Source organism: Phoxinus phoxinus, assembly GCF_949152265.1.
Source record: "Phoxinus phoxinus genome assembly, chromosome: 3".
Classification (NCBI taxonomy): Eukaryota; Metazoa; Chordata; class Actinopteri; order Cypriniformes; family Leuciscidae; genus Phoxinus; species Phoxinus phoxinus.
In genome coordinates this window covers 40,122,725-40,134,327 of record NC_136878.1, presented here as the reverse complement: position 1 = coordinate 40,134,327, position 11,603 = coordinate 40,122,725, and the positions used below count along the sequence as shown (strand labels likewise).

Here is an 11,603-nt window from a genome sequence, read left to right as displayed (position 1 = left end):
AATAACAAATTAATAAACCACTTTTGAATTGGACAAATACCGTAAATAGATAAAAACGATTTATTATTTAAAAATGTTTTTATCAATTCCTCTTTGAAATCTAATCACATTGTCACTCCGAATCCTACAAAATGTTTTACACTAATTTTGGGATATTGCATGAAAAAATCTGGAATTGATGGACAAATTTGAGGACTAAAGAGGACTTTTTTTACTTGTACTTTTTCAAGTATGTAATTTTGCAGTTAGGGCATGAAAAAGGTTTGAAAATCGGCAAAGTACAAAGTCCCTCGAAAAAGTAAGTTATTCTCTATATCAGTGCGCACCGTTTCTGAACTCCCTGAAATGCCACGAAGTTGCACTAGTAGTGTTGAAACTCGCAGTTATGGTGTGCGACATTTCCATTGCCGTTTCCCAAAAGCATTCTAAGCAGATCATAGTGAACATTGGTCTCACAATGCATTTTGGGAAATGCAGCCCAGAGCGTTACTGACAAACTGGGAAGAGAGGTGCAGCAACCATGTAAAATATGTAAAGATGTTCTTGAGCATCAAAACCTATTCTAGTAGACTAAAAACAAAATCAAGACTTCAAAAAAAAAAAAAATATGGCCTCTTTAAAACATATACACCCAACTGAGGATTTTTTATTATTTAGTAAGACAACGTACTTCACTATGAAGGAAACATTTACTTAATAAATTCCTAGATATACATCCATATTTTGCCTCAAGTCATGTGAAAATGTGTTGCTCTGGCCATCATGTCCCAGAACAGTCTTAACCTGCTGTGTAGAAACAGTGTTGTGCTTCTAGCACTCCATGCTCTACTGGTGAAATGTGTTTACCTGAAGGGTCTGGGACAGCTTGACGAAATCTCTCTGGACCTGCTCGCTGACGTCCAGCTCTGTCTGAAGTCTCTGTGCTTTGTCTTTCTCTTCAAACGCCTGAGTCTCCAAAGCACTCTACAACACACACATTTCTTTCAAGTTTACTTTAGAATTCATGGTTATATTAATCCATACAAACATTCAATCTTTTGTTCGATGCACTTCCTGTTGTTACTTTGATGCAAATACAGTACTGTTGTTTGCATGGACTTTCTGAGAATCCTGCTTATCTGATCGACTGATTCATCACATGCACAGGAAGCGCTGAGTAGACTATGAACTTTGCAATGAGTTTTCATGAGAAACAGAACTCAAAACTCTGGCAGAGCGCAGTGGATTTCACACCTTGCTGCCGAGGGCATCCTTCAACTGTTCCTCCAGACCGTTCTTCAGGCCCTGGACGTTCTCCAGCATCCGTCTCTTCTCTGCCAAGCTGCTCTCCAGCTGTTGTAAAGATCAACAGTCAGTCAACAAGTACAGAAGCAACACAACAAACACTCAATCTACTTCAGTCCAAAAAAACTGGTTTAGGTCATATTTAAAAGTTGTATTTGTTAGTTGCAGCACTGTGAAACAAAATGAACAAACAATGAACAACTGTATTTGTATTAACTAACATTAACCAAGATTAATAAATACTGTAACAAATGTATTGCTCATTGTTAATTCATGGTAAGAAATTAGACCTTACTGTAAACGATTAATCGCATCCAAACTAAAAGTTTCTGTTTACATAATATATGTGTGTGTATTGTGTATAATTATTTTGTATATATATATATATATATATATACACACACATGCATATATTTGAGAAATATTTGCATTTATATACTGCATATATATTTTTATGTCATGTATATTATATATAAATAGAACTATTATATATATAAATAACATATTTTTCTTAAATATATACATGCATGTGTGCGTATTTATATACAAAATAATTATACACAATACACACACATATATTATGTAAACAAACTTTTATTTTGAATGTGATTAATCGTTTACAGCCCTACTGTAAAAAAACTTTTTTATTTTTAGACAAAAGCACAAATATATATATATATATAATTTAAAAAATCAACAAAAAAAAGAAAAGAAAAAAAGAAAGCCAACTAAAACTGGCCCCCAATTCTGGTTAATATAATGCGCAAGAAACTAAAAAACTAAACTAAAGCTAAACGTCAAAATATTAATAAAACTAAAATAAAACTGGCCCCCAATTTTGGTTAATATTATGCAAAGAAAGAAAAACAACAACAAAATCCCATTCTAATTACTGCAAAAAAGAGCCACTCATTTTTTTCTATAATAAAATTGTATAAAAAATAAAATAAAAATATGAAAAAGCTCCTATTATAATATTGTTAGAAAAATGCTAATATTATGCATACCACAAAGTTTAAATAATATCATTTTTAAAAATATTTGTTACATTTATTAATACAATTTATTATTACTTAATACATTGAGAATTTTGGGAGGAATTTTCCCTTTTGATTTTGGGATCAATTATATCTTGGACATGACATGTTCTTAACCGGTTGTGTGACACTCAAGCCCAAAGACTAAAAATCATTAGTATGCCTTGAACTTCTGCCCTACCTGTTCCTTCTCTCTCTTCACTCGTTCCAGTTCCGTTTTCAAGCTGGAAAAAGATGCTATAGGATGGAAGGAAGACAAGAACAGAAAAGAAACCGTGTCACATGCTGTTGCTGTGTTTTCCATTAGTCAGACACATGTAGTCAATGCAAAGTTCTCCTATGACAAGGCGAGCGTTCTCCTCAGTAACAAGAGGAATAATTTGCTCAGAGATCCGTGTGTTAGCGCTGCTTGAGCCAGAATGAAAATTGAAAAACTGTGACTTCTCAATGAATTAAGCATGACTCTTAAAAAAATGACAAATACTACATCAAGCATGGCGTACTGTATTCTGCACTGTCACAAGCAGTAATAAGGTTGCCACTGAACAGGGCCAATACAACATTTTTCAGTAGGAAAAACAGCTGAGGTACTGTTTCAATACAATGTAGCATTTCCAAGCACTTTAACAAGTAACAAAGCACTACAACACCATCTATGGTTGAGGTAACAATTGAGCACGCTCTCCAAAATGCCCTCACTCTCTTAAGTTCTGTTGAATTGAGCTTGTATAGAAAAGAAAAATATCTATATATATTTTAAACCACAACTTTGAAGTTGTTGCACTGTATTTTCTTCTAGTCAAAGATTTAGTAAAATACTCAAATGTCTTATACTTAAATACTGTTTAGTAGACATGTGCCGATATACGGTAATACAATATTAATGAACATGCACAATATTGTTATTGTGGGCACTGTAAAATACTGTGTATAATTTCTTATGATTTATTTCGATTGTTTTGCTGCGTCAACACGGTCACGAGACAACAACACGGATGAGAAGGATGAAGGAACGAGTGAAGGAGATGTGCTGAATGAAAACGCACACTCACTCTCTGACAGTAGATGGAGATGATAAAACAGCAGAAATGCAGATGTTACCCCGGTAACCCCCGTAAACAAAGCAGCTGTGCTACTTTCTGTTTCTGAACCGTAATGTTTCAAACACCCATTCAGATGTTTGTATTTGCAATGGTGGTTTTTTTGTGTGTTTTTTTTATTACTTTTAATAGGCTATTTATTTTCAAAATTTAAATTTAAAAATAAAATGACTAAAAATACATTTATGTTTTTGGATTACAGTACATCACCAAATGTTCTTGTTATGATAGATACATTTACATCCCACTTTAACCCCTTAAGCGGCACTCCCTTTTTTTTAAATGGACATGAAAATGCACAGTCCGAACTTAAATGGTTGTAATTCAAGAATGCTTTGGAATATAGATGTAAGATTGATCTTGTTTTAAAGAAGACATTTGGCAGAAGTAGAAAATACACTTTTGTAAAAGTGAAATAAATTAAGAAAGTTATATGTTAAAAATGTAATTATTCATATTTTATATAAAATATATATTTTCAAAACCTTGTGGACTCAAAAAAATTGCAACAACAAAAATGTTTAGGTTGATATAAAAAAGCTTTAGTTTAGGCGCAGTACCAAACTTTTTCACTAGTTGACATTACTGCCCATATAAGGGCACCTCCATTTCCATATGTTGTGTGATCTGAACCATTATTTTTTACAATTTTCATACAATTTATGAAGTAGACATCCTATTCAGAAGTAGTATTGGAAGTTTGGCAGATTTTGAAATGAATTCAACCTCTAAGAAACACAAAAAGAACATGTATGTGCATTATAGCTCGCTGCTACATCACAAATGGTGAATCTATTATTTTTTTCTTTATATTTAAAACATTTTCAGACCTTTTTGTCTAAAAGAATTGAATGGATGCTATCTTTTGAACTCTTGGCATGAAAACAAACTGAGGTTTCTACCATTCTTTCATGATTTTTCATGTTCATCACCATTTCAAAATAAAGGTCTGAACACGCCTTAGGAGTATGGAAATATTCCTGTTGCATATTGATAAATTACGGCTCCTCTAATTTATTTTGAAAATCAGTCAGATTTTTTTTTTTTTTTAATAAATGCTGTTATTTTGAACTTTCAATGAATCCTGAAAAAAAAATATCACAGTGTCCACAAAATATCAAGCAACTGTTTTCAACATTAATAATATTAAGAAATATTAATATTAAGAAAAAAAGCTCCGCTGGTCACTCGGGCTGACAAGGCTAGACCACGTCATGAACATCGACGTCAGGAAGCGGATGGGAATAGCGCCGATTACAGAGAAGATGCTCGAGGCTCGTCTCCGCTGGTACTGCCATGTAACACGCAGCCAGTGGCGAAGACAGCAAATAGCCTTGACCCACCCGGTAACCGGGCACGTGGCCGCCCAAAGATGAGATGGATGGACCGGATCAAGCAAGATATGAAGGACGTGCAAGTCGCTCCGGAGGACACTACGGACCGCAATAAATGGAGAGCGGCCTGCCAAAAAGCGGACCCTACACCTGCGCGGGACAAACGCTAGGATGACGATGTGACACTGAAGATTTACTTTGCCTTTTGAATGGTACGGTATGTTGCCGGTACTGTATGCTTCATGTCGACTTCACCCTTAACCTGACTCAATTACTTACTTACCGTCTAACTTGACCATAAATAAACTTGCTTAAAATCCTAAGCAACTAGACAAGTTTCAGAGTAGCTTCCACAACAGAGAAGTTGACATGAGTATGCAGATAACATTTCAAATGCACATAGAAGTGTTAGATGATGCATTTCTATCAAGTTATGCACATTTGTAGACCACGACCACATTCAAGTTTAATTTCTCTTCCAAATGCAGAGACTAACCAGAGGTCACATGAAGTTATATTTGTATTAGTACAGTACACTACATAGCTAAGTTAAGTAGTATGAAGTGATATGGATGTGACGTAGCGCACGCACACACACACAGTGCTGATGGGTTTAGGGGTGTGTGTTAGAATGGCATCGGTGGGTCCACTATAGACAGACACGACCTAGACAAACATACAGTCGGGCAAAGATTCATACCTTCCAGGATGTCTGAACACAAGTCACCAATGCAGGGAGAAGTGGAGGAGAAAAAGACAGTATTGAAATGCAAAACATGAGAGGTAAATAAGTAGATAAATGGAGTTTCACAACCCTTCAATGATTTTAATAAGTTATTGGAAGCTAAACAAAAGAATGAAGGAGTAATTCCTTTAAAAAGAGAATTTGGATTTAGTAACATTTTTCCAAACCGCTAAAAGCCTCACATTTCAAAGCCTCAATGTAAGCCAGTGTAAACCTTCAGTGCGGTTGAATCATTCAAGTTAAGGGTGGGCGCTATGAACAATCTTATAGCACGGTATGAGTTATTCGATATCACAGTAGTTGTACATTTCATAATGTACTTATTTTGGCTTGAAATTCAAATTGTAAAGTACATGACTAATATATATATATATATATATATATATATTGAAAAAGTGTTGTTTTGAGCACTGGGGAACAGTCAGGCAGGAATAGAAGAGGGCCTTCCTCAAACTGTTTCCACAAAGTTGGAAGCATAGCAGTGTCCAAAATGTCTTGGTATGCTGAGACACTAAGAGTTGAATCCACTGAGCTCCTCAGAACCCATTTTTTTTTCCACAAATGTTTATAAAAGCAGACTGCATGGCAGGTGCAAATGACCCTTCGCAGGGAGCTTGATTGACAGGTGATCTGACCAATCATACTTCGCCATCCACCATTTTGTCCGACAAAGCAGTCAGGAGAGTTAGTAGATTAACATGGGAGAATTTTAACTCGAAAAACGGAGTGTACTGACGCCTTTCCACGGTTAAAACAACATTCTTGATGTTCATTCATGTTTATTTGATGCTATAAATGAGCTAGAAGGAAGAGATGATCGGTTCACGAGCAGCTTTAACTGATGCTCTACAGCGATCTGTCAGACACATTAAAGAGCCACAAAACGGTATTTATTGTTTAAATTTCTTTTTTTTTAAATGACCAAATTTGAAAGGTGAGACTTTGTTTAATACGTTTAATATATGTTTATAACCGAAAAGTAACCTGGTCTGTCCTTTCTGTCAGTGTGTTGTCAGTGTCCTCTCTGCTCCACGATGTATTTCTCACTGCATGAGAACATGGTGTGGCATGAGAGTGGCGTAGCTTGTCGGGCATAGCGACAGTAACTAAGGGGGGCGGGTCTTTGCGAACGGTCAATTGGTCCAATTGAAACACTTGAATTCCCAATACTTTTGCTCATATACACAATTATAGCGCCCAGACGTAAGATTTCCATAACTGACATGTCCAAACCACTCACCGATCTCTTCTTTACAGCCCTCTATCTCCAGCTGTAGTGTGTCCTCTAGGTTTTCTTTCAGACACTGCTCTGCCTGAATCTGCTCCTTCAGGAACAGAATTTCAGCCTTCAGCTTCTCCTCCAAATGCTCCGCCGCTGTGCATGCAGAAACAATGTCCTCCCTGTACTGCAACACCAGCTTCTGAAGTTCCTGTGTGGAAAAATTACATAAAAAAATACTCTATAAAAAATACTCTATAATATTGTTTACTGGATAAGCATTTGAGTTTTTTAAAGTGTTGGCTCTGACAAAACAACATTTTTACATATCTTTCTAAGATTTCCCATCATTTAAGGTTTTATTATTCCTTTCCCTATTTTTCATGTAAGATTTTATTAGGGCTGCCCCCTAAAAATCAACTAGAGGAGGCTTGGTCGATCAAAATTGTATTAGTCGTTAGTCGCATAAAAAAACTCCACAGGAAGTGACGAATTCACGCAGGCTGTGACGGACAGATCGTTAACGCCATGAAATCTAAAGATTCGTCTATCATTCCTCGACCTCAAATAATGCTTATCACTTGAAACATGCAAGTCCGCTCGCACTAATGTTGATCTAGATAAATGTGTGCTATTATTAGCCGCATGTGTGTTTATGTGGAGAGCGCGCTTGCTGCTCAAGCACGTCAAAAAAATAAACCGAAACTCAAGAGTATAGGGCCATTGCAGCAGTCATGAAAATTAATCAATTGCATGTTTTTTTTTAAGCCATGCCAATGTAAATATTTAAGCGCAAGAAGACGCGAACAAGAACTCAATTCAGTACTCGTGCACTGTAAGAGGTTTTGTGCGCACACATCCGAAGCGTGTGCCCTGAAAGCTACGTCTCAAAAATAGAACTCAATTCAGTATTCGTGTCTTCTCTTCTTGCACTTGAACGGACATATTCACACAAAATTGCCAAAATGCCCAACTTGGCGAGTATCCTAGTAAACATAGTCGGTTACGTCTTAAGTGAACGTAAACAGTTGAGAAATAAAACAAATGTTTAACAGTATATTGGATTCGTGCATTATTGGATTCCTGTCTTAAAGTGACAGCAGTCAAATATACTGCTGCGGTCTGTGTCATTAATATTAATCAAACAACAAACGTTAAGGAAAAAATATATATTTTAAATCATTTTTATAACTTTTAAGGATTATTCTATATTTAATTTAAACAGTCAGTGAAGAATATTCATTTTTATTTTACATTTGATTACTTTCTTCAATTATGTACCTGATAAACCAGACCAACCTGAAAAGAAGTTTATTTCATTTGAAAATTTGTTCCATTGTATTTATTTGTGTTATTGCTTATAATTTGATTATTTGTTCTTATTTTTTTTAAATGACTGTTTACTTAATAATCTTAATAGTCCTTAATAATAACTTAATTTTATATAGGCTAGTCCTTAAAAATATTTAAATTTTATATAGGCTAGTTTTTGCTGTGGTATCAAAATTGGAATCGAGAACTGTGAAATTTCACTGCTATCTGAAATTTGGTGTTATAACCTTATTTATTAAAGCCATTTAGCCAAAATGGTAAAAAGCCATTTTCACAAGATGTAAAATAAATCTCTGATGTCCCGAGAGTGTGTGTAAAGTTAGAACAAAATACCCCACAGATATTTATATATAGCATGTTAAAGTTGTCACTTTTTGAGGGTTTGCAAAAATGCAGTTTTGTGCCTGTCCCTTTAAATGCAAATGAGCTGCTGCAGAGGGCGGGGTTTCGAACGCTCTTGTGTGTTAGCAGCTGCGATTACCTCACGCAGACACACTAAAATGACAGAAACTGTTCTGCCTTTAATATTAAAACGGAGTCAGACAAAAATGGAGAGACTCAAGAAGAAGTGACAACACGTAGAATGCAACAGGACGTCTCTGAATGGTTAGTTGATGAATTTATGTTGCTGATGTGGAGTTAACTATCTTCAATTAGCATATTCTGTCATGGTAATCTATAAATCGCTCGTATAGGAATGGTTGTGAGATGCACACAGAGTGACTTTCTATTGCATGTGAAAAGATGGATGCTAAAGTTTTAGCTGACTCACAAATGTACTCTTATACAACAACTTTTCCTCTTCTCAACATGGACTGTGTGGTGGGGCTAGTGAAAATTTAGGCAGGGCAGGTAAAATTTAACCACTGGCCCAATCTTAAAATCCTTAATGTTGAACCCTCTCATTCATGCTGTAGTACCTGTACAGTGGTCGGCATGTGAAAGTCCTCTTGCTGCTGCAGCGTCATGTGAAGTCTGTGTTTACCCTGAAGACTCTCATTATCTTTCTGCAGTCTGTTCAGCTCTTCAGTCACCTGCTCCCTGGACTGTAGCAGCACAGCCTGGATACAAACACACACACACACCACTTAACCTACAAAACCCACTGCAAGCCACAAATGTTTTCTAAGGCATATATCCATTTAAAGTGGAAAACGATCCATTATAAAAGAGGATTTTCAAAGAAAACAGCCAATGAAAATATCAATGTGACCCTGAGAGATTCAATGCGCATTCCTCAGGTAATAACTAACCGACAGAACCCTTTCCAGAGCGATTTATTCTGGGGATCATGTCACACCAGCATTAAGTTTATCACTTTAATAGTGCAACTTCAGATTTCAACCAGATGTGCCTCAAGCAAGCGCAGAGACCATGAACAAATTGCAGCCAATAGTGAATGCCAAAAGAAACTTTAGAACATTAGTACATGAAGAAATTGAAAATAGGTCTAGATCTATACCGAGAGGTTCTGCATTAGATGTTTTTCAATGGAAAAAACTAAACATATGCTCTCTCAAGTCCTCAAGCAAAGCGAGTGAATGTTTTTGTGTAGTGTGTAAGCGAGTGTATTTGGTCATACCATCTGTTCCTGGGTGTTCCTCTTGGCCTGGCTGAAGGCCTGTTGGAGAGCGCTTACGAGAGACTCAGACTCCTGAACCTTCTGCTTCAACTCTAAGATCTGTGAGCAAGACAAATGAAAATGACTGAAGTCGTTTGATTTGGAAGAACAGTAACATTCAGAGCAGTCTGTGCATTCTTCCCATTTAAACACTGGCTTGGTTTAAAACAGTAGTCAAAGCAATAATGCCTTTTAAGATACACTAGTGTTAAAAAAGGGTTGATAAGAGTCTTCTTTTAAAAACATTTTTAAAATCTTATGCTCACCAAGGCTGCATTCATTTGAACACAAATACAATAAAGACAGTAATGTTGTGAAATATTACTACAATTTTAAATAAAAGTTTTCTATTTTAATACGTTTTTTTAAATGTAATTTAGTCCTGTGATGGCAAAGCTATATTTTCAGCATCATTACTCCAGACTTGTGTCACATGATCCTTCAGAAATCAGTCTGAATTGCTGCTCAACACACATTTCTTATTAATATTCATGTTTGAAAGATTTGTATTGCTTAAAATTGGTTGTCGTCAATCGCGACACACTTTTTTTTCAGGATTCTTTAACGAATAAATGCTGTTCTTTTGAACTTTCTATCTTTTTGATGTGAGGAACTATTTTAAAGATGTAACATTACAGCAGTTTCCTCACTGTATATGATGCTCCAATTAGCACATGTGATCCCATTCAGGTTTACCATGTCAATGGGTTTGTGCTTCTCTAAATCCATCAGAGAGATCAGCTGTACCTTGGCAGTAGTTTCCTCATTGGCCTGTTTGATAGAGTCCTCTAACTCCTGCCTCTCACTCATCGTCCGTTCCAGCTGATCGTTCGCCTGCCGCAACATGACCTGAAGCTTTTTAACCTGAAGGCAGAGGAAGTTCACTGTGTAATAATTACTACAGATAATCCTTTTGAATAATTTCAATAGGGGTCTTGTATGTGATTTTTTGTTCGTTCATGCACGTCATGCACGTCATGCACGTAATGAATGAAAGATGTAAGGAATAATTGACGACAGGCCGTTGAATTATTAGAAAAATAATGCACACCCGAGGTGGTAATGCGGTCACGACACGAAGCGGAGTGGCCGTTACACCTCGGGTGTGCATTATTTTTCTAATAATTCAACGGCCTGGAGTCAATTATTCCGCTTATACTACAGTTACCACACCTCGAAATATTGTTCAGATGATGTATTTCAAGACGTTTGTAAAGTTTTTGTAATCAAAACGCTCTTGTATGTAGGACTAATTCCTTGCGCATCTAAACCCATGCTCCGTTGCTAATTCCAAAACGTAATTTTAGAGTTAGTAACGGAGGTTTGAGCCGCTGATAGCAGACTAATGCTGGACACACACTTAACCACTAAACTTTCTTTGACTGTGAATGCAGCAGATTTTAAACACCGCTGTGAACACAGACTGAACGCGCTGAAAACGCGTGCATGATCAGTCATAAGTATCAAATTACATTCATAACCGGCCTTAGAGAGAAGCATGTGCGTCAATATTATTTATTTATTAATTCAATTCGTTTTAATTAATTCGTTCATTCTTTTTTTCTATTAGTGACAGTAGACTAGACTAATAAATGAAACACAAAGCCCTATTAACAAGTATAGGCCTATCAATTTTATTTATTTGTTATATTATCTTCAATAATTACGAAAACCCGTGCAACAGGACTATCAATTTATTTAAATATTCAGTTTAATTTTCTATTGATTATGTATAGGACTGTATACTTTATTTATTAAAATTAAACTGCATGTTTCCATTGATTGTGAAGTTAAACATTGAAAATTGCAGATCAAGCGCATGGGGCTGTAGTTTTTCTTGTTATGAATTGTATCCTATTTTCCGTTATTACAGTTGACTATGCGAAGTGATATGAAACTGTAATGAGGTCAAGACCTGCCGGAACTACTTT

General features: G+C 36.0%; 1 protein-coding gene across 1 annotated transcript in view; it reads right to left on the bottom strand.

Annotated features, from left to right (window-relative positions):
- The window catches only part of rabep1 (rabaptin, RAB GTPase binding effector protein 1), a 32,322-nt gene that overhangs the window by 4,645 nt on the left and 16,074 nt on the right, over positions 1-11,603 (bottom strand). Inside the window, exons 11-17 of the mRNA XM_079606023.1 lie at positions 10,420-10,536; positions 9,634-9,732; positions 8,972-9,112; positions 6,741-6,930; positions 2,503-2,558; positions 1,234-1,332; positions 847-963 (exon numbers count right to left, since the gene is read on the bottom strand). Of these exons, the coding sequence (XP_079462149.1) occupies positions 847-963; positions 1,234-1,332; positions 2,503-2,558; positions 6,741-6,930; positions 8,972-9,112; positions 9,634-9,732; positions 10,420-10,536 (819 nt within the window). The remainder of the gene's footprint in view (positions 1-846; positions 964-1,233; positions 1,333-2,502; positions 2,559-6,740; positions 6,931-8,971; positions 9,113-9,633; positions 9,733-10,419; positions 10,537-11,603) is intronic.